Genomic DNA, 23602 nt, shown 5'->3' with positions numbered 1-23602 from the left:
GATTGAATGAATTGATTGTTGTGTATAGGATCATCTGATGATGCAGTTGAAGGTGAAAAATGGGTGATTCCGCATTCATGGAAGACTGTGTATGGACCACCCCTGATATGTCTACCGCCAAATCTTAAACCCTTTGCTGTATTCAGCCTATTTTTTTTTATGTAATAAGTTTTTTCCCACATTGCTAGAGAAGAAAGAAAATGGTACGTATATAATGGATTATAATTAAACATAGGGCATGGGTTTGTATTCTGGGCTTGTGAATTGGATGTATGTATTGGGTGGGTTTTATAGTTGAGGAATAACGGGTTCCACTTAAAAGAAGTGGGTGGTAATTTGGGTTTTGACTAAAATTCATTTTTAATTTTGATATATTTGTTATAAAAATCAAAATTTATTAATTAAGTTATAATTTTTTTTTTTCATTTAACTTACAACACCTCAACATGTTATAAATTTATAATATATAATTATAGACTTCCCACTTTACACCTAACTTATCATTTAAATTTAGGTATCATTCCAATAATATAAATAAATCAACAAATTAAAAATAACTTGAAATGATATTATATTTTTTTCATTCTAATAAAATAAATAAATCAACATATTAAAAATAACTTGAAATGATATTATATTTTTTTTTATTTGCTTGTATCGTTTTGCAGATTAAAGAAGAAGAAAAAATGTCTCAAATCAAACGGGGTCAAGGCAGCAAGCCACCAAGACAGCGCTTTCCCTTCCTTCTTCTCCAAGTCCAACACGCACCAGACGCTCCTTTCCATTTTCAGCTTCGTCTGTTCTTTTCTCTCACCTGGAGGAGGATCGCGAGGCGGCCGAAGAAGAAATATAAGATAAAGGGGGAGAACGGTGTGGTTCTGAGGGGGGAGAATCTTGAGCGATTTTGGCAAAGGAAAGCTCGAATAACCTCTTTTTCTGACGCATTAGAGGTAGATCCCCCTTTATTAGCTCTAGGGATCAGCAATATTGTCTCCTTTGTGAACCTGTAAGTTCATATGCTTTTGATTCCGATTAACATATGGGTTTGTGTATTGGATTTCCAAAAACTGATTGAATAGAAAAGTGTCTTACTTTTTCTAGAATTTTGTTTCTTTTATTCTGATCTTAGAGTAGAACACGAACATTTCTGTATTGTTGAATTAGATTAAAAAAAAACGAATTTAAATTTGCTTCAGAATCTGGCTGTGCAGGTCCTGTGTTTGAACTGGTTTCATTTCTGCCTGTTGTTATTAAATGCATCAAACAGATGATTTAAGAATTTTAAAAATATGAAGAAGAACTGTATGCTTCTGTCTTAAGATCACCATTTCGTTTCGATTGAAGCTATGTATTTTGTTTCTTTCATTTTCATTTTCAATTAGGTGATGCAAGGAAGCCAGATGAGATGAATGTGTTTGGAGTGACTAAGAACACCCTCTCTACATGTTGATAGTTGGACTAACAATTAGGTGTAGTGGTCAATTACTTTAGTATCTGTGCATAAGAGCAGTAATCAAAAGGTGTTAAGCCATATTTTTGGAACAGCAGAAAAGTTTCATTCTTTTGGTTTCCACTTTCCCTCTAATCTGTCATGTAATGCAAGCTTTTCACGGCACATTTTGAGCCTATTTGAAAACTAGTTTTTTCACAATCACAATCTTGTCAAACGTTGCCAAAGTTCAAACTGAATTTTTATTGTTTAGACTAAATCCTAAACCCTGCTTCTTGACTATCCATAATTAGTTTATTTTAGTGGAAATCATAGGATGTTATGGAATCAATGAAAGTGACTTGAATCTGATTCAATAATTAGTTTAGCAGGCCTAACCTCTGAAGCTGTTGGAAGTTTCTTGCATTAATCTTAATATTGCTTCCTTAGTTATTTATCTTTAAAGGGTTTGAATAATTTAGAGGAAACCTTATCATTGTAGTGCATTGTTTCTTGATTATTTGAGCTGCATATCTGAATTGGATCTACCAGTTTATTTTGGAGCAGCAGTTGTTGATATTTTCATGAGAGTTTTATTGTATGTTCAGTTAAAATATATGTTCATTCATTTAATTTGTTCTTGATTTGTATGAACTACCTATGGATTTTCAAAAATGTGAAATCTGTGTACACTTATACTGAATTATAGAGTTGATTATAAGCTATTACTGGTCATGTTGCTTCAGACCCATGCATAATGAAGTTCTAACGTATCTTTTTCTTTTTCTATGTACATTAAGCTTCAGAGTGATGCCCTGAGAGAAGCTATTACTCAGTTATCAACTGATGCTAATGAGAAGAAGCGCAACTTCACTGAAAGTGATGAACTGCAGATTGGGTTGAAGAATATGATCCCCAGAAAGACAAGCGTTTCAGTGGTTCAGTAAAGTTGCCTCATATTCCTCCCAAGATGAAGGTCTGCATGCTTGGTGATGCTCAGCATATTGTAGAGGTAATTGTGTTGTTGATGTTTCTGAAATTAATGGATGCGGAGAATAGGGAACTTTATAAAATTATGTATCTATTTTTATAAAACTATTTGATGATTCCATGGACCTTTATATTTTTCAATGTGCAAGTGATAGAGTGACTGCTCTTATCAAATTTAGCTTTTTGGTAGCATGATCAACAAAATTTTCAAAATGATCATCACATGCAAAGAACATGACTTATTAAACACATATGCTAAGCAATTCTCTGGTGATGCAATATCTACAGTTAATTTCATTGTTTCATTTCTCCAATCTAGTCTTTGCTATTATTGGAGTTATTGATTACTTTGGTATCTTCAGTTCACATCTGGCTCGACCAACTGTCATTTTGTTCTATCTATCTGCAGCATAAATTTTATTAATCCAATTAGTCATTCTATTCCCATGGACTGTTTCATGCATCTTTTATTTACACAATGAGATTTTCATGAGTTCTCTTGCAATATCTACAGTTATTTTCATTGTTTCATTTCTACAATCTAGTCTTTGCTATTATTGGAGTTATTGATTACTTTGGTATCTTCAGTTCACATCTGGCTCGACTAACTGTCATTTTGTTCTATCTATCTGCAGCATAAATCTTATTAATCCAATTAGTCATTCTATTCCCATGGACTGCTTCATGCATCTTTTATTTACACAATGAGATTTTCATGAGTTCTCTTGCAATATCTACAGTTATTTTCATTGTTTCATTTCTACAATCTAGTCTTTGCTATTATTGGAGTTATTGATTACTTTGGTATCTTCAGTTCACATCTGGCTCGACCAATTGTCATTTTGTTCTATCTATTTGCAGCATAAATCTTATTAATCCAATTAGTCATTCTATTCCCATGGACTGCTTCATGCATCTTTTATTTTTGGAACAGCAGAAAAGTTTCATTCTTTTGGTTTCCACTTTTCCTCTAATCTGTCATGTAATGCAAGTTTCACGACACATTTTGAGCCTATTTGAAAACTAGTTTGTTCACGTTCACCTAAGGTTCGGCTTGCTTTTGTTTAAGCTGCTCTTGTATTATCTTAATTGTTTCGTTCTCAGTTTGTATTCGAACAAAGCATCCGTACTCAAATCTTGTATTATCTCAAATATGCTGTTGGCGTATTTAGCTATCATGTGTCGAATTACTTGACTAGGAAACGATTGTATCGTATTCGTTTGTGGAGATTTAATTCATTCATCAATCAATTTTGCTGATTAATTTACGACTTGTTCATTCCTGGAGGAATTGGTGATTTGTTTTCTAGGTTTTGTTTTCAGCAATCTATGTAATTTGTTACAGCTATATCTAGATCACTCTGGCTTGGAAAAATTCGAACTATGCTAGTGACAAGCAGTTGAATCCCTGCTTTTGTTTTGATAGAGTATTTGAACACTTTTTTTCGTTTCTGTAACTATTGGAAGTTCTATGGAAATGAATTTAAGCAATAATATTGATTGAACTTTAGTTATGAACTACTATCTAAATTATAGAAAATGATGATGAACTTCAGATTTTACTCCTTTACATTCCATTTTTATGCTGTCTTTTAGACGATTGTCAGCTGATTTGTTGTTGCCGACTAATTTGATTGTATGTTTCTTTCGGTTTTTTTCAGTGTGCTAATTTGAGCCTAGGACAGAGATTCAGCCCTGAGGTACTTCTTTGCATCCTTTGTTTGCTGATTCATATCAGGTAATTTTGGCAGTTTGTTTGTGCATTACTTATTGTGCTACTGTGTTTTGTATTTGTCTTGCTAGGAATGTCACTGCTTCTAGCTGCTGTCTTTTTTTAGTTATTTTTCATTATTTATAGTTCTATTTCATATACTAATGAATGCTGTAAATGATTCACTGATTGCTCATAGGTGATGAAGGCCAGATAAAGTGGAATGGAGTATTGATATTAAGATAAAGCAAGCAGTTCTAGCAGAAGACGGGAGAAAGCTGATAGGACAAAGGCTGAAGACTTTGACGCTGAGGAGAATTCAGTGAGGATAAGTCCGCTAAAGCCATGGATCTCTCTCAGTTCTGTAGTTTAGTTCAGCTTACTTTTTCTTTTTTTTATGTAAGGCAAAAGTAGTTCCCACATCGCTATTTTTCAAAAGAAATAGTATGTATATAACTGATTAGAATTCTTAATATTATAAATGGGCTAATAACATGGGCCTGTGACCCATGTGGGTAAAATTATACCCTTCTAACGGCAGTTCAAACCGGTTCGGGTTTGTCTATTTTGGATTACTTCTTACTAGTGGGTTTATTTTTGTTTAGGGTTTGGGTTTTGTATTTATTTGAATATAATTAAAGAAAATGACTCCTTAAGCCTATAAAAGTATATCTTAAATATTTAATTTTGTCAAACATATATTTAGGATATTTTGTGTTTATTGAAAATTTAAACCTGTGATAAATGACAAATAGGAAGCGTAACATGAGAGAGAGTGGTGATCTAAATTATAAATGAATTTTGAGCTACCTTTTTTATTTAGACTTATTTTATTATAAAATAGTCCTACGTATAAATTAATAATAATATTTAAAATAATTATTAAATAAAAATCATATACAAAAATTAAACAAAAAATATATATATATATATAAAGAAACTCTCCCAACATAACAATATAATAGAAAATCAACCTACGGTATGTGAAAGTGAAGATAAAATGGATGAAATGGAATCAACTATATTTGATGGTTAAATATTTGCAATGTGAAAGTGTGATCACGATATGAGAACTCGTTTGGATTGTCGAAGTGTGGTAAAAAAAAAGTCGTGGTATATGAGATGTAATGTTGTGGTGCAAAATACTCGAAGTGAGATTACAAAATTAGTAGTATGAGATATCCATATTAAGAAAAAAATAATAATTAGTGATTAAATATGTGAATGTAAAGAAGGTCACGAGATGAGAGTTGATTTGCCGAAGTGAGGGTAAGATGTCGTGATAATGATATAAGACGTTTAATGTACCAAATATTCGAAGTGAAGTCACACGAATATTAATGAGATTTTATTTAATACAAAGAATATTGACGGTTGTCGAATAAATGATAGTAAAAATGTCGGCGATATGAGATGGTTAATTTGCCAAAATTGAGGGTAAAAGATGTTAGTAATTGTGAGATTATTGAGTGAATAAATGATGTAACGAGATTAATAATATTAGAGATTAGAGAATAAAAGATATTGGTAGTTAAATAAGATTGTTAGTTTACTGAAATTTAATAGTTAAAACATTATGAGTTAAACTAAAATTAAGATTGTTTATTTCAAATTTTAAAAGTAAAAAGACTTGGAGTTAAACTAAAATTAAGATTGTTTATTTTTAAATTTTTTTAGGTAAATATGATGAAGACGATCATAATGCTGTTTCAACGAATATAAATATTAACAACTAAGGAGAGGACGACGATGAATATGATAACAATAATGACAATAAGGATGAAGATACAAAATGACAACAATAAAAAAAAACAACATAAATGTGAATTTGATTAATCTTTTTACCATAAAGACATTAGGTTAGTTATATAACTAATTTCATAGCTATATATTTTATTTGGACTTATTTTAACCAATTTTATCTTGTACTTGTATGGTTGAGTTTTTCTGCACAAATGTAGTGTAACAAAAGTGTAATGAAAAAATGTATTTTTATTTAAATAATATAATAATATTTTCCTTAAAATCCTTATAGGGCCAAACGTGTGAATTCAATCTAGTCAATACATATTCCATATTGAATTTCTAAGCCCACATAATTTGAACACCAAGTTTCTTTGAACCAAGTTTTAATGGTCAATGATTCATAACATTAATGTATTTAATAGTCTTGTTTGACTTTAGGTTATTAGAGATTATCTTAAATAACACTCTTCAAATTAATAACATATTATATAACATATCATTTAAATAAATTTAATTATTATTTGAAAAACCTATATTTTTTATTATATTTATACTGTTAATATATTTTTATTTAAATAATTTTAAATAATTTAATTTGCCATAACTTATATACATTAAACAAGGTTATTTAAATTAAATAAACGATCCCAGATCAAACAAAGCCTTAGACATTACCTAAGATAGAGTTGACAAATACCCTATTATATACTATTTTTAAATATTAAAATTGTTGTTAAAATGCTGTGAAATGTGTCTGTAGAGACAAAAATAGTATTACAATTAAAAAAGAACATAATTTATAGTTATTTGTTTATAAATGGTAACTTGTTTGATCATGAATTACTGTTAAATATTTTCATATCATTTTAATAATAAAATAATTAATTTTTTTAGTGAAACTAAAATCTAATTTCATTTATTTTAGTAAAACAAAATAAAAAAATTATAACTTTTTTTCCAAATAATCAAAGACTAAGGATCTTCATAAACTTCTTTGATCTAAGTTATTCAAGGTTTAAGTTATGGAATAAAAAAATTTAAAAGAAATTAATATATAGTAGGAAAATATTTAGATATTTGGATGGATAAATTAATTAATTTTAAAATGATTTAAATAACTTTTATCTAATTCCAGTGTTTAGTAAAATAAAATATTCTAAAATAGTATTTATTATATAATTAATAATATATAGGAATATATTTTACAAATTATATATTTTGATTATTTTCTAATTCAATAAATAAATTACATGGCAAACTTCAACGACGTCGTGGGAAAGATGTTTCCTTGCCAGTAAGCGGTGGTTTCTGTCTCTCTTGATGAACGCGGTCCCACCTCTAGAACTTTCCTTTATTTCAAATTTAACTAATTCAATTGAATAAAAAATTAAAATTTAATTTATTAAAAAATATATATAATTAATCAAAATATATATATATATATATATATATATATATATGGAAAAAAATATATTTCAAATTCTTTAATAATTCACAGAATCAGAGATTTTAATATTTATTCATTTGTACATTAATTAATTAATTATTTATAATACTAAGTGAAGTAAAATAAATTGAGGGGTTTTGTATCTTAAAAGACAAAAGACATAGTTAAGGAGTCAATTTAAGATTCTTCAAAAAAATTTTTTTTTGGAGGTTACGAGAGCTTTCGAGGTTCCAACAAACGCAATTTCTTCTTCTTCCTTCTTTATCTCTCTCTAGGGCATCTTTCTATCAGCAATATGCCGTCGTTCACAAAGGTTGTATGGGAGACTCTGTTAGAACCTGTAGTTCAAGATTCTCACAAGTGTTTTTTCAAATCCGATGTTGTAGCCGGTAATGAAGAGAGGGAGGATGTTAGATCGACGAAACATATATACATATCACCTGCTCTGTATGCCGACTCCGATTCCGGATTGTACCTCCGATCCGTCATCGCCTTCACCTTACATCGTTAACCATAAGAGACGCGGAGGTAAGGTGTTTTCTCTTTGTTCTGATGGTTCTGATGAGAAGAAATTGAAAACTAAGAATGATGCGGTTAATGTGCTCGAGGAATCGTTCGATCAGGAATTTCTAGGGCAGGAGGTGATTGTTCTAGAGAGAAATGAGGTGTATGCTATTGAGGATGAGTTATTTGATTCTCGTTGCGAACAGGTTGGCACTTCTAGCTGTAGTGAGGTGGATGATTGTGGACGGAAAATTGACAATCAGAGCCTTGTATCTTATCAGGGGGAATTCTTCGATGCTATTGAAGGTGAAATCGTATTCCTTCGTTTACTGTGAGGCGTGATTATACTGTCTAGTCGTGAAGTTACTGTGAAACCAAACCTAATTCGATACTTTGCATCTATAAGCTGCCTTTTAGGGCAAAGTATTGTATCTGCTAGAATGGAATCTGGGTCCGGTAATGGTGATAGTGAAGTCCAGAGGACTATGCTTGAGCTTCTCAATCAACTTGATGGATTTGAAGCTTCAAATAAGATCAAGGTAATATACTGCTTCTCCACCTTTTTCTAGAGTAACAAAATTCAATGATTTCTGTTTTTTTCATATTAGTCTGATGATTTTACACAAATATGTGTACAGGTTCTGATGGCCACTAACTGTATAGATATTCTGGATGAAGCCCTTCTGAGACCTGGACGAGAATTGACAGGAAATTTGAGTTCCTACCATCTCAAACCGAAAAACTCATTTTCAAACTCATTTTGGTGTAAATATCACATCAAACAGTAATTCTACTCCAACCGAAAAACTCATTCTCAAACCCTTACATCAACTTTTATAACTTTTTAATATCATCCATATCTTTTACAAACTTATAAATTACACCACAATATTATAATATCATCCAAATATTTTAAACTTAAATATAAATTAATTATAAAAATTTATTAAAATAATATATATAATATATATATATTAAAATAATTTTTTTAATTATATTATAAATTTATGTTATATAAAAAATATTATATAAATTAAATTAATAATTATATAAATAAACTTAATATAAAATATAAGATAAAAATAAAATATAAATAAATAAAACATATAAACAAATTAAAATATAAATAAATTATATAAGTAAGTTTAATATATAAAATTAATTAAGTAAAAGTTAAAGGGCTAAAATGAAAAAAAAAAAAAATATATGCGTTTGTGAACAGTAGCAACGCATATTTGCGTTTTTTGAAGAGGGAAAATGAGAAATCTCATTTTGAGTTTGGTTTTGCAGTTCGATTGGAGGAGAAAACTCATTTTGGGTATGCGTTTGCAGCTCTATTGGAGATGCTCTAATCCCAATGAAGATGTATGTTTTCATCCTGGACATCATTCTTAGTGGCATGCCTTAAGTCTACATATATATAGCATGAAATAATTCCCCACTCCCTTGCAAACCCAAAATTCAACGGGTGAAAATGGAAAACAAAATAAAGATTTAAGAAAATACTGGAAAAGAAAAGATCTGATCTTATGTTGAAACTAGTATAATGAGCCTACTATGAAACTTTTTCTTATCACAATCTTTCTCATAATTCCATTAGAAAATTGCCAAAAAGATTAAATTGTAACTTTTTTCTTCGCTTGTTATAATTCCTTTTCAACTGAATCATGATCTAGTATTCTTTAGATTATGATCCAAATTATAGTGTCTTCCTCTTGGTTGTTTCTATTTACCTGCTAGCATATTTGGAAGTGGCATAACTACTACATCTTCTGTTAATTTTGATTTTATTTCACTAACTTTAACGTTAAATCTTTTGTATGAATACATACTACTATCTTTTGTATGAATACATACATACTACTATCTTATCTCAACTATGAAAGAGACATTCTATTGTATATTCAAAGATTTCAGATTGCTATATTATTTTTGGGTAGAGAGCCGCTACAATGAAAACTGTATTCCAGGTTCTTGCTTTCTTTGATTCTGATTTTTTATTTGGTGTTCTTAATTGAAATGAATAAATATTTAGTTTGTATATGCATTTGTATGGTTGACAAAACACTCCCAAGTAATTGTAAATTTTACTGTCTAGTATTGTGAACCATATATGTGTAACTGCTGCTGCTATCTGCAATATCTGTATACATTTTTTCTTTGTTTCTTTCTGCTGTTGTTTAGTATTGCTGTTACTTGTTGTTTATGTGTTGTTACGTGTTGTTACGTGTTATGTTTCACTAATTGCTCGTCTATATTTTAAGCTTCAAACATAAACTTGGACTCTTTATTTTATATTGTACAACGTTTCTGTTTGAAGATAAATAATTTGATATAAATTCTTTTGAGTTGTTTTCCATTTTTACAGTTTTATTTTATATACTGATGAATGATGTAAATGTTTTATTGATTGCTCATAGATGATGAAGACTAGATGAAGTGAAATGGAGGATTGATATTCATATTTTGCACATAATCCAAACCCTAAAACATATTAATATTCATATTTTGATTACATGTTAATATCCTTTTCTGATAGGTGATGAAGACTAGATGAAGTGAAATGGAGGATTGTTATTGATTTTGTGATGCAGAGTTTGATCTAATTTCATATTTGGTTTAGCATTTCATGCCTTGTTTATTTCTCATCCTGCTTTGTATTGCAGTTAAAGCCCCAGCTTAATAAATTACGAGAAAGACCCAAAAGCTGCTGTGGACTCTCTTAAGCCATTATTAGAGGATGCAGTAAGTGTTATTCCAAGAGAATTGCATAGAACCACACCAGTCCGAGTTTGGGTAGGTAATATGCATAAGTGTGGCAGTTTTATGAAATACTCTTTAGGAATGATATTTCAAGAGTACTACTAGAGTAAAGTTGTTTTGTCACAGTATGTAATGTTATTCAATCACATATGTCATGTGTACTAATCAGCTAATTTATCATTTCCACTTTTTACTTCTCTTCCTTTTACACATCTTTAAGTTTTTGATTGATTATGTCTCTTCATTTGCCCCTTTTGCAGTCTAATTCACTTGTTCATTTGCTCCTTTTGCAGTCTAATTCACTTGTACAGCATAGCATGGGATCAGCTTGTTGTGTTGCTAGAAAGAATGATCATATGACCAGTAAAATCACAGGAGAAATCTTGCATAAGAATGTTATTTATTCACCAAGATGGAGCTTCAGATGGGAAAGTTGGATCACATAGGTCTGTTTAGATGTCATGCAGTAGCAAGAGAGCTCTCTAAGAAGTAGAGTTAAACTTCACATTCTTTTCTGTTTTTATCTTTAGCTTCCAAAGAACTGGATGCATTTACATTTCTTGCGTGCAATTTGGACGACAATGTCCATGAGAATAGGTATTGCTGCAAATGCAGCAGCAGTTCTGTGTTGTTTTTGGCACAATTAGAATCCCACATCGGAAGATAATGGGAGTGAAAGAAGTTTCTTAGTATATAAAAGAAACTATATTCACAATTAGCATAAATCCCACATCGGAAGATGATGGGAGTTGGGGAAGTTTCTTAGTGTATAAAAGAAACTCTCCCCTCTTTGGTTTATTGCACCCAAATTTGTATCTCTTCTTCCTTATTAATTGATAGGCTTAGTGCTCGGAGACGTAGGCAACATTTTGGCCGAACTCCGTTATCAAATTCTGTTAGTGTGTTCATTATTTTGTTTTCTTCTTTTGTGGTTCTGTCAGGGTTTTCCCCAACAAGTGGTATCAGAGCCGAAGGTTCGTCCTTGGCATGGTGGAGTCTTCAAAAGGGGCGTCAACTCCTTCGTCATCCTGGACGAGGACACCGATGTCGAATTTGAAGTTTGCGGTGGAGATCTTTGATGGAACTGGGCATTTCGGCATGTGGCAAGGTGAGGTTCTAGACTGTCTTTTTCAGCAGGGTCTAGATGTTGCTATTGAGGTCGGAAAGCCAGATGGTATAGAAGAAAAAGAGTGGAGTATCATGAATCGGTTGGCGTGCAGAACAATTCGGTCGTGCCTGTCCAGAGAGCAGAAGTATGCTGTGAAGAATGAAACTTCTGCACAGAAACTGTGGCAAGCATTGGAGGACAAGTTTCTGAAGAAGAGTGGTCAGAATAAGCTCCTTATGAAGAAGCGACTGTTCCGGTTTGAATACCAATCAGGTACTACGATGAATGAGCATATAACTAAGTTTAATCAGTTAGTAGCGGATTTGTTAAACCTTGACGTTAGGTTTGAGGATGAAGATTTGGCTTTGATGTTGCTATCGTCCCTTCCTGATGAATTTGAACACTTAGAAACAACGTTACTTCATGGGAAGGGAAATGTTTCTCTTGATGCTGTAAGTTCTGCTTTATATAGTTATGAATTGAGAAAGCAGGATAAAAGGAAAAGCAAAGTAGATACATCAGATGAAGCATTGATGGTCAGGGGCCGTCAGCAGAGCAAATCAAAAGGGAAAGGAAGAAGATCTGAAAGTAGAGTTGCCAAAGATGAATGTGCTTTCTGTCGTGAGAAAGGACATTGGAAGATTAACTGCCCAAAGTTGAAGAAGAAAGAGAAAGATTCTGAAGATGCGAATGTTGCAGAAAACAAAGGTGATGCAGATTCAGAATACTCTTTATCGATGTCACACACAACATCACATCCTGATGCATGGATATTGGACTCAGCCTGCACTTATCATATGACACCAGTTCGAAAGTGGTTCTTTGACTTTAAGGAGCTAGATGGTGGAGTTGTTTACATGGGAGATGCTAATACATGTAAAATAAAGGGGATAGGTTCAATCAAGCTGATGAATGATGACGGATCCACCAGAATTATTAGAGATGTTCGGTACATACCGAATATGAAAAAGAATCTCATTTCTTTGGGGGCCTTGGAGTCGAAAGGCCTACATGTGAAATTGGAAAATGGAATTCTTAAGGTAATATCTGGAGCGCTAGTGATGTTGAAAGCTATCAGGAAGAGTAATAATTTGTATTACTATCAAGGTAGTACAGTTAATGGGACATCATGTGTATCAACTTCCGGGAGCAGTAAGGAGTTAGAGGCAACAAAGCTATGGCATATGCGATTGGGGCACGCTGGTGAGAAATCTATGCAAACTCTTGTCAAGCAAGGATTATTGAAAGGTACAAAAGTTTGTAAGTTAGATTTTTGTGAACGTTGTATTCTGGGAAAACAAAGGCGAGTAAAATTTGGCACTGCTATGCATAATACCAAGGGTATTTTGGATTATGTGCACTCAGATGTCTGGGGACCTGCCAAGACTCATTCTCTTGGAGGTAGACATTATTTTGTTACTTTTATTGATGATTTTTCCAGAAGAGTTTGGGTGTTTACTATGAAGAACAAAGGTGAAATGTTTGAGATTTTTCTTAAATGGAAAACTCAAGTTGAAGACGAGACAGGAAGAAAGATCAAAGTTCTCCGGACTGATAACGGTGGAGAATACAAGAATGATCCATTCCAGAAGTTATGCCAAGAGTGTGGCATAGTTCGACACTTCACAGTTAGAAAAACACCACAGCAGAATGGAGTATCGGAACGTATGAACAGGATATTGATGGAGAAAGCTCGATGTATGTTGTCTAATGCTGGGTTAGACAGGAAATTTTGGGCAGAAGCTGTGTCATACGCTCAACATTTGGTAAATCGCCTACCATCATCTGCAATTGGTGGCAAGACTCCATTAGAGGTATGGTCTGGAAAACCTGCAACTGATTATGATTCTTTGCATATTTTTGGTTCTACTGCATATTATCATGGAGTTGAATCAAATTTGGATCCACGAGGAAAGAAGGCTCTTTTTATGGGATTTACTACAGGAGTTAAAGAGTATCGTCTCTGGTGTTTGAATGCAAAGAAAACCATTATCAGAAGAGATGTTACTTTTGATGATTATTAAATGTTGAATAAGGTAACACCAGACAAGATTGATTGTACTCCGGTGGAGTTTGAGCAGATAAAGATAAGCCCAACTAGAAGTGACTCTCCGACGACAGACGAAGAGTTAAATGAGGAAGAGGTTCTGACCCAAGAACCTTCAGAACAAAGTGAATCAATTGCTGTTAATAGGCCAAGACGAGTTATTCAAAAACCAGGTCGGTTTGTTGACATGGCGGCCTATGCACTTCTAGTCGTAGATGATGTTTCATCCACTTTTTCAGATGTCAGTCGAAGTACTGAAAATGGAAAAAGGAGAGGTGTTATGGAAGATGAAATGCAATCTATTCAGAAGAATGAGACATGCAAGTTGAAGCATCTACGAAAAGAGAAGAATGCTATTGGTTGTAAATGGATCTTTGCTAAGAAAGAAGGATTTCCTGAAAAATTTGATGTTCGCTACAAGGAAAAATTGGTAGTTAAAGACTACGCTCAGAAGGAAGGAGGTGATTATAATGAGATACTTTCTCCTGTTGTTAAACACTCTTCCATTAGAATTTTGTTGGCCTTGATAGCGCAGATGAATTTGGAGCTAGCTCAACCAGATGTGAAGACCGCAGACATACACGGTCATTTGAATGAGGAAATCTACATTTATCAACCAGATGGATTCAAAGTTGCTGATAAAGAAAATTGGGTTTGCAAGTTGAACAGATCATTGTACAGGTTGAAGCAATCGTCGAGACAATGGTACAAGCGACTTGATAAGTTTATGATTGAGCACAAGTACACAAGAAGCAGATTCAGTTCATGTGTGTATTTGCGCAAATTGCAAGATGAGTCTTATATCTATTTACTCTTTTACGATGATGATATGTTGATAGCATCAAAAAGCCAATATGAAGTTGACAAATTGAAGGCTCAATTGGGTAGAGAGTTCAAGATCAAAGACATTGGGAAAACCAAATCTAATTGTTTAGATTTGGTAAACACATTCCGCGTTTGAGTCGGCGCTGAAGAGCGCCAATTGGAAGCACTGAAGGACTATTTTTAATATTGAAGAATTAGTAATTGGATATTGTGCCAAGGTGGAGATTTGTTGTTTTTGGCACAATTAGAATCCCACATCGGAAGATAATGGGAGTGAAAGAAGTTTCTTAGTATATAAAAGAAACTATATTCACAATTAGCATAAATCCCACATCGGAAGATGATGGGAGTTGGGGAAGTTTCTTAGTGTATAAAAGAAACTCTCCCCTCTTTGGTTTATTGCACCCAAATTTGTATCTCTTCTTCCTTATTAATTGATAGGCTTAGTGCTCGGAGACGTAGGCAACATTTTGGCCGAACTCCGTTATCAAATTCTGTTAGTGTGTTCATTATTTTGTTTTCTTCTTTTGTGGTTCTGTCAGGGTTTTCCCCAACATTCTGCACTTTCACAGCCTGCTTTGTTTTTTCCTCCACTAAGGCAAGTTGAAGGATTTGAAGTTCATTATGAACATTTGGATAGCTATGCATGATCCTACAGAAAGCAGGTATTTACAAAGGCTTCCCTTACATTACATTTTCTTTTGATTTGAATGTTATTCTTTGCTTTGAACATCTTCTGTTCAATTTTTCATCTTATTTGTTGAATGATCCTTGCAACTAGGCATGGCAAAATTCCGGTTATTGGGGGACCTGAACCGGACCCGAACCGAACCGGACCCGAAGCTGCCCCGAAAAATCGGGTCCATTATTAACCCGAACTTAACGGTTCCGACCCGACGGGTACCCGACCCGACCCAGACCCAAAATTTATATTTAAAGTTCCGAATTTTTTTTTTGTATCTATCTTATTTTTTTTATCCCATCCATAATTTAATATTTATTTTCATTTTTCAAACCATTCTTTTTACCCTTTTAAAATAAGATAAATAAAAATTAATTTTAAGTAAAAGTAATCCTATACACAAATTTAAATAAAGTTAATACATGTTCCATCTATTTGTTCTAACCAATTACCATTTACAACTAGGAAAAACTCATAATCTCAATATATTGGGAGTACAATTATCATATTTTAAGTAACCCATGCTCTTAATATATTAAATTCAAAAAACAAAATCTAACCCAAACTAAATAATAGATCTCCAAAATGTATTAAATTCAAAAAACTAAATCTAACCCAAATAAAATAATAGATCTCCAAAATATATCAAATTCAAAATACTAGATCTACCCTAACAAAATAATATATCTCCAAACTATATCAAATTCAAAATACATTTTCTCCCAATTATATCAAATTTTGAAATCTTCATTCTTCAATCCTCTCCTCAACGTCATCTACATCTGTAAAAATTCAAAAATAATTAGCTAAAAACATTTACAAATTATGATCGCAAATGATAAAATTATACCAAAATCTTTATCGCAATCTAGGTCCAAATCTATATCAGCGTCCATGAATGATGTTTCATTTGGAGGTTCACCTACACATTATTAATAAAAAAATTGAATAATAATGATAGAACTTAGGACATTTCTAGACTTTTTTTTCAGTTAGAAACACCTACTTTTATATGATAGTTGTGTTTAACTATGTAATTGTTTGCTCGACTAATCTTGGAGAGGCTAAGACAACAACCCACTGGCATGACCTCCCTATTCAAGCTTTTAATGATAATTGAATTTGAGACCAAAGAGTACTTACCCACCCAGGGTGGGTATGAGTATACAAGATATTTTGTAAGACTATAGATATAACAATAGTTATGGCGTTCTCTTTCTAACAATTTCATCCCTCCCCCTGATGTGTAATGGGAAGAAGACAGTTTTCATTTGGTTCTTTTGGAGTTACAAGACACCCACATACAATTTAGATAAAAATTTAGTATCTTTAACAAATCTATATAGCATATACTTCCTACACATACATACAAAACAAGACTTTTCTGTTTTCACCTAACATCCAGCATCGATCACACAATGAGATCTTTTCACATAATTCATAACTGTATCACCATCCAATAAACTAAACTACCAATAAACTACAAATGACCATCCAAAAGTAGAAATAGGTTTCTGTCTCTAAAAATGCAAATGACAATTATAGAACCAATTCAATCTTCTTCATAAATATAACTGATGTGAGTTCAATTCACCATATGGTCATGAAACCCTGCATCTTTGAGAAACCTCAGACACAAATAAAACAGTTATGCAAAAGAGTTCTCATGGAATTTCCAATAATAAAAAAACAGTCTAGAATGGCGACAAGTTTAATAACGATCTTCACAAGGTTAAAGGCTGAACATACCATCGACGTACTAAAAACTCTTTCTTTTTCTGGATCACTGCTGCTTCAGCCGCAGTATAAAGAAGAAAATGCTGCACATACAAAAATAACTAGAAGATTACAATGCAGCACAAGAATAAATATTCCAACAATACATTAAATCCAAACTGTCAAACTAACATTATTTTTCAGCAGAAAGCAAAAACGAATTTCAGCAAGTGATTACCTCTTCTTTTTTAACTCTAATCTTGATTAATCACAAACTACCATAATATTTATCTCCTAACATCAACCAAACATCACAACAAAAATCTAAAGAAGAATTTAAATGAAGTTAATGAATCAGCAAGTTTCATAAACAGACAAGAGGGAATACACTATAAACAAATCAGCAGCTTATTTGAAATCAAGATTCAATCCTGCCTACATTTAATTGTTGTTGGTTCATACATTCACTTACTTGGATTAAAGATAGATATCGTCGTCGACGAAGGCCTGAAACCCAGATAGCTATAGTCATCGTCGGAGGCCTGAAATCCATATAGCTATAGTCGTCGTCGTCGTCGGAGGCCTAAAACCCAAATACCTATAGTCGCCCTCGAATGTCTGAAATTGGTTTCAGAATTAGAGATGGTTATAGAGTTTTCAATGTATATTGTCGTCGGAAGCCTGAATAGATTTGTCTTGGGTGGAGGAGGGAACCATACTTATCAGACCAGAGTTCCAGATTGATTCTTTGGGCGGCGGACGAAGAGAACCAGAATACTAGACGGGTTCTTTGGGCGGCGGACGGAGGGAACCAAAGGAGACGGCCAAACTGTAGAAGAGGGAAGTAGATCTGTAAATTATTTGATGGTTCGGTTCTGGACTCGGTTTATTTTTTGGGTACCCGAACCGATCGGTTCTGCCCCGATTTTGACCCGGAACCGAAAATCAAAAAATTATCCGAACCGATCGGTTCGGTTCTTTCGGGTACCCGAACCGTCGGTTCCATTTTGCCATGCCTACTTGCAACTTCAAAATTGACACAGAATCAAAAGCAACCATTGAAGCACCAGAATCAAAAGAAACTGCCTTCACTTAGTTTTGTTTAGCCTTATATTTTTTTTTATTGTGAAACTATGTTTTTCCCACATTGCCAAATTATGAAGATTTTGTTATGTATATATATCATTAGTTATCTACTTATATTTGAAGTGTTAGGTAATCTTGGTCTGTGATCCAAATTGTGGAGATAATGGAATTTGGGAAATTGTTTCATAATTTTAATGGGAATCTTAATATATGCACATTTATATTATTAAAACTTCCTTATTTTTAATTATTTACAAATTAATATATATATATTTTTTCACTTATTATTTATAAAATAAAATTAAACTATAAGTTACCAATCACTTAATATATATATATATATATATATATATATATATATATATATATATATATATTATATTATGATTAATAAATAAATACCGCTATCCTACAAAATTTAAATGTCTCCTCCAAAACACAATCCGCGACCATCATTTCACCTCTATTGGCGACTCTGTAGGACTTCCGCTAAATCCAGTCGCTGGCCGTACCTCCGCGAAATCCAGCCGCTCGCCAGACCTAGAAATAGCCCTTGCTCGGTCGCCTTCACTTCCTCGGTTGCCTACCCTTGTTTTGTCGCCGGACCAGCCGCTTGGCTTCGCTCGGAGTGGCTCTCGTGTTCTCGAAGCATCAATCAGAACACTATACATCTTCGCCGTTCTTACTTCATACCGACACCGGAGTTTCCCTTCTCACTCGTCGTTCTCGCCTTTGTCGACGCTCAAGGTATGACGAAGGGCTTAAACTTCACAATTGTCTGAAACAACTTGAGATATTTGGTTTCCCTTACATTATGGAATGATTACTCATTTTCTAGTGCTTCTTAGGAGAACGAAAGCGTGAGCCATCACCGATCGATCTGCACGCTGTTCATCTGCATCGTCTTTTCAGGTTTATTTATCTTCTCCACTACATTTCGATTACAGTACTGATTTAGGCTTCGTCTTGTATCCAATGTTTGAAACGCCAAGGGCAGCTTGAACTCCCATCTGAGTTATACCCTAACCTTAAGCTAAGGTTAGGTAGGGTTTATTGAATTTGATTCGTCGTTTTCCGTTGTAGTAAATTCATGTCAATGTCACCTTGCTTTGTGTTATGTACGCTTCTTTCTCAACATGAATGGTGATATTCCGCTCTATAGATCATGATTAGCAAGATCATCACCGTATCAATATTATTTTTCCAGATCTATAGTTTTATGGCTAACGATCGGAATAGAATCAATGCGGTTACAGATGGGATAACCGAAGGCGTGTAGCTGGTGAAACTGAGAACATCTCATATGGGGTATCTTTTGGATTTAGTAGAGATATTATCATGGAGATTAAATGGGAGTTATCCCTTGAAAGGGGGAGTTATTCAAATGGAAGAAGTTCGCTAAGAAATTTTAAGTCTCCAATTCACGAAGAACCTTCAGGTAAATGATTCACTATGCATGCATCTGTATTATTCTTGCAATGTTGTGTGTTGGGTGGTAATGACAAACAGATGTATGATTTCAAGTATCTCATTTTTGTTGCTTCAACTGATCAGACAGTGTTATTTATATCTCTCGCGCGACAGTTAGATAAACAAAAGGAAAATGAAAGAGACATCCAACTCTTCGCCATACTGGCGGCACCTGGACGACTTTGAGGCTGGGAACACCGCTTATGTTCACGAGGAGGATCACAAGGAAACGACGTGTAGTCCTTTCGACCGTTGACAGGCTCAAGAAATGGCGGGTACGTAATCTCTGTTTTATTAAAAAGTACTGCATCTTCTCTTATAATCTGATATGCAGATTTACATAATTGGGATAATGCAGACTTACGAGTATGATAAACAGGACTTTATTCTTTACAAGTTATTAGGTCAAACATAAGTCTAATTACTATTCATTTTGAAAAGTTCTATTTTGTATTAATAAATTAAGCACCTAATTGGTTAAGTGTGTATTTAATTAATAATATAAGAATACTCTTGTATGTCTAATTATTATATAGATAATAAAACACAATATAAGACATCCAGATGCATTTGTCCATTATTATATAATTAACGAATTACGATAATTGTATGTCTAATTCTATTAATTAGATCTGATTTAGCTAATTATATATGCCAAACATTATATTATACTCATAATTAAATGTATATTTCTATTTTTAAATTCATTTCTAATTAATAACCAAACATATATAGGGCTTCATATATATTAATTATTATGTTAGATTAGTAGAATTTTACTTTATACTATTTTTCTCCCATATTTTCTTCAATATATAAACTTTTTTGTATGAAAAAGGGTTTTGACAATTAATGTTTAACTTGAAATTGAAAATCTTTGGATTCTTACAAGGTGCCTCAAGATGAAGGTCTGCATGCTTTGTTGATGCTCAGCATATTGGAGATGTAATTGTGTTGTTGATGTTTCTGAAATTAATGGATGCGAAGAATAGAGAACTTTATAAAATTAGGTATCTATTTTATAAAACTATTTGATGATTCCATGGATCTTTATATTTTTTCAATGTGCAAGTGATTTAAAACTTTGTTTTGCAGAGTGACTGCTCTTATCAAATTTAGCCTTTTGGTAGCATGATCCACAAATTTTTCAAAAAGATCACATGCAAATAACATGACTTAATAAACACATATGCTAGGCAATTCTCTGTTGATGCACTGAAAAAATAATCATATTTTTTTAGAAAAAGTCAGATTCATTTTCATTGATCCAAACCAAGTAGTGACATCAATGAATCATATAGGAGGCCAAATCTTTTATTATAATTCAAATGATGCTTTTTTTTTCTAGAATATTACTTGATATGCTGTTGAATGTAACAAATAAATTGAATTTTCACATGATTATATAAAGCTACCAAATTGGAAAAACTTTGAAATTGTTTCTGTGTTGTCCCGAATTGAATTATGGAAATCATGGAAATCAATCTAGACACTAAACCTGCATATAGAGACACTAATTTAGTATAATAGAATATCATAGAATATCAGTGATTTTTGTATTATTTGATTTTTTAAGATGTTATTTATATTATTTACAAATTAATATTTATATGTAATGTGTTATATATATTTTTTTGTTAATAGTCCTCATTAAAATATTAAAAAATTAGATTTAGTTGAAATAAGTTTAATTGCAATATGATTATGAAAGTTGTAATAAATTCCTAACATAAAAATATAAATAATTTTAAAAAACTAAGTATTCTAAAAAAAAATAAAATAAGTGTATTCACTTGCAATTTGAATGGGGCTCTTTAGTTGAGTTATTATTAAATATGTTTAATCTAAAAGCCCGACCCAAAAAGGTATTGGCTCTAGGGTTTCAGATTGAGTAGTTTTAACACATAGAAGAAGCTTATCGCCAATTCCTTCTGATTCTCATCTCTCCCTCCCTTTGGTAATCTCTTCTTCTGTATCTCGTCAGATCCGCCTTTTTATTGTATTGATACTAAAAAATGATGATGAACTTCAGATTTTACTCCTTCACATTCCATTTTTATGCTGTCTTCTAGACTATTATCAGCACGGAGGTCTGCCGAATGGTGGTTCTTGCTGGCGGCCCTTGTCCATATGGCCACTTGCGATTTCTGCCATTCCCTCACTGATCAGGTAAGACTTCTTGGCCCACTCGCATTCAATTTGATCAAATACTTTTTTACTCAGTTCATTTGGTAATTGCTTGTTTGATCATTCATTATCCATTGATGCTAACTGTACAAGTAGTATTTAATTATAGTAATCAAAATATGAAATTCAATATAGATACATCTGTACGTACGTAGTAATGGAGGAGGCCTGCAGGCATGGAGATCGAATGTTGAAGAAACATGTGTAGAGAGCCGCTACAATTGCTTTCTTTGATTCTGATTTTTCAATTGAATAAACATTTCTAAGATCTAAAAGTCACAGAAAGCTAGGAAACTATAATTGGTGCGCCCATTACATGAGTATATATGCTGGATATGAGAAATATGCTAAGTAGTCTACATTGTGAGTCTTCAAGGCAAGATTTTGTTCCATTATTGTATCTATTTGAATTTAGTCTACAATTTGTGTCTTTTAACTTTGAGATCTTAAGAAAATGACTTGTTAATGATCTCCAATAACCTGAGAAGTGTTTAAATAGAAAAATGGTTACATATGATAACCTCATTTATGGCTAAGCAACGTAATATCCAATCCAGAACCTCATAGCTTCTGTTCAAACTTAATTACCAAGCCATTAGCTTACAATAAGTATCTTGCATTGTTTTTTTGGGAAAAGAAGAACCTTTTACTAAAATTTCCCAAGAGGTTATTAAATAGGATTTGTCCTCAGTTTTCTTAATCATCCAAACTTTGATACTTTTCCATTCCTTTGGAGACCTATTTGACTAACATATCTTTTTTAAGTATTTTCCACATAGTATTAACATTGTGTATGGAATATTGGAATTTGTATTTCTAACTTTGTTAGGTATGAACTACCTTTTAGGTACCCTATACCTCTTTTTGACTTTACGGTACAAGGAGTAACATCGATGTCTGTTGATGTACACAAGTATGGATTGACTCCAAAAGGAACAAGTGTGGTCCTATACAAGAACCATGAAATTCGAAAGGTATACTTTTCTTGAATGTTGTTTTTTCCTTGTATATGTCTTATTTTCCTTTGGACATTGTCTGGTGCAGAAAAGCACTTACATAAATTATGGAAAGCAGGAAATGTACTGGTATCAATTGCTAACATATTGTATACTATATGTTGTATTGAGCCTTCCTGCATTGAATTTCGGCAAGCTGTGTCTTCAGTTTTATGGTAGCAAAGTTCTGTTGTTTTTCACCTTAGTGAAAAATTGATTATTGAACGGGCTTTAAGAGTTGAGTGGGACAACACAATATGTTTTGTTAATTCCGTATCTTTTGTGATCGTGCTAGTTTTTGGTGGTTTAAATCTTATAGACTTTTTTCTCATTCATTCTTTATTCTTCTCTATACAAATGGGGGTGGATTATAATTGGCTTATGCTCTTAACTGAGTTAACATTGGTTGCAAAGAGCATCAATTTGTTGCAGGTAAATTATTGCACTTAAACAAAATACTAGTGGAGTACTTGGTCTATATGTGACATCCTATAACTGTTTATATATTTTGCCTCTTCTATAATTACTGAGTGGGCTGGAGGACCTTACGTTTCTCCAACAATAGCGGGAAGCCGGCCTGGAAATTTGATTGCAGGTGCTTGGGGCTGCAATGATGGCTATAGGTTTAGAAGGTGACCGGACTCCTTCAATCTCCACTACTTTAAGTTGCTCTATTATCTTGGCCTGCATTATAATATCTCGCTTACAGGCTACTTGGAGAATACACGAGAGGGTAGGTGTATGAGTTATATACATTATGAAGTGAACCTCTAAAAGAATACAGAGAGGGTAGGTGTATGAGTTATATACATTATGAAGTGAACCTCTATCTGAGACTCATCCGATTTAATCTTGCAGAGTACAAAACATCCATGAGTTGTCCATCATTGGAAGAC

The 23602-nt window shown here is 32.8% G+C and overlaps 1 protein-coding gene, 1 long non-coding RNA gene and 1 pseudogene across 5 annotated transcripts in view; all 3 read left to right on the top strand.

Annotated features, from left to right (window-relative positions):
- The first annotated feature begins 674 nt into the window (after window positions 1–674).
- LOC124928598 lies at window positions 675–11937 on the top strand (annotated as a pseudogene).
- On the top strand, window positions 7640–20004 carry LOC124928597. 4 transcript variants are annotated; one of them, XM_047468839.1, is made up of 7 exons: window positions 10505–10627; window positions 10884–11211; window positions 15127–15235; window positions 18536–18801; window positions 18903–18966; window positions 19311–19492; window positions 19609–20004. In XM_047468839.1, the coding sequence occupies exons 3-7, from the start codon at window positions 15195–15197 to the stop codon at window positions 19644–19646; spliced, it is 591 nt and encodes a 196-aa protein (XP_047324795.1). In that variant the 5' UTR covers window positions 10505–10627; window positions 10884–11211; window positions 15127–15194; the 3' UTR covers window positions 19647–20004. The 4 variants fall into 4 exon arrangements, with proteins under 4 accessions (XP_047324794.1, XP_047324793.1, XP_047324791.1 ...); XM_047468838.1 differs by lacking the exons at window positions 15127–15235; window positions 18536–18801; window positions 18903–18966; window positions 19311–19492; window positions 19609–20004 and adding exons at window positions 7640–8158; window positions 8234–8366; window positions 8466–8549; window positions 9176–9192 and having other exon boundaries at window positions 10494–10572; window positions 10884–11208; XM_047468837.1 differs by lacking the exons at window positions 15127–15235; window positions 18536–18801; window positions 18903–18966; window positions 19311–19492; window positions 19609–20004 and adding exons at window positions 7640–8158; window positions 8234–8366; window positions 8466–8549; window positions 9176–9192 and having other exon boundaries at window positions 10494–10627; window positions 10884–11207.
- A 1193-nt stretch (window positions 20005–21197) lies between these two features.
- Window positions 21198–23602, top strand: part of LOC124928599 — a 2635-nt gene continuing 230 nt past the window's right edge. The window contains exons 1-6 of the long non-coding RNA XR_007098564.1: window positions 21198–21481; window positions 21597–21693; window positions 22559–22685; window positions 22756–23338; window positions 23416–23495; window positions 23565–23602. The exon at window positions 23565–23602 is cut by the window's right edge and continues 230 nt beyond it. This is a non-coding gene — a long non-coding RNA (uncharacterized LOC124928599). The remainder of the gene's footprint in view (window positions 21482–21596; window positions 21694–22558; window positions 22686–22755; window positions 23339–23415; window positions 23496–23564) is intronic.

The sequence above is a fragment of the Impatiens glandulifera genome, chromosome 3, assembly GCF_907164915.1.
Source record: "Impatiens glandulifera chromosome 3, dImpGla2.1, whole genome shotgun sequence".
Classification (NCBI taxonomy): domain Eukaryota; kingdom Viridiplantae; phylum Streptophyta; class Magnoliopsida; order Ericales; family Balsaminaceae; genus Impatiens; species Impatiens glandulifera.
Note: the sequence above shows the minus strand (reverse complement) of the source record. Positions and strands in the feature narration are given on the sequence as shown.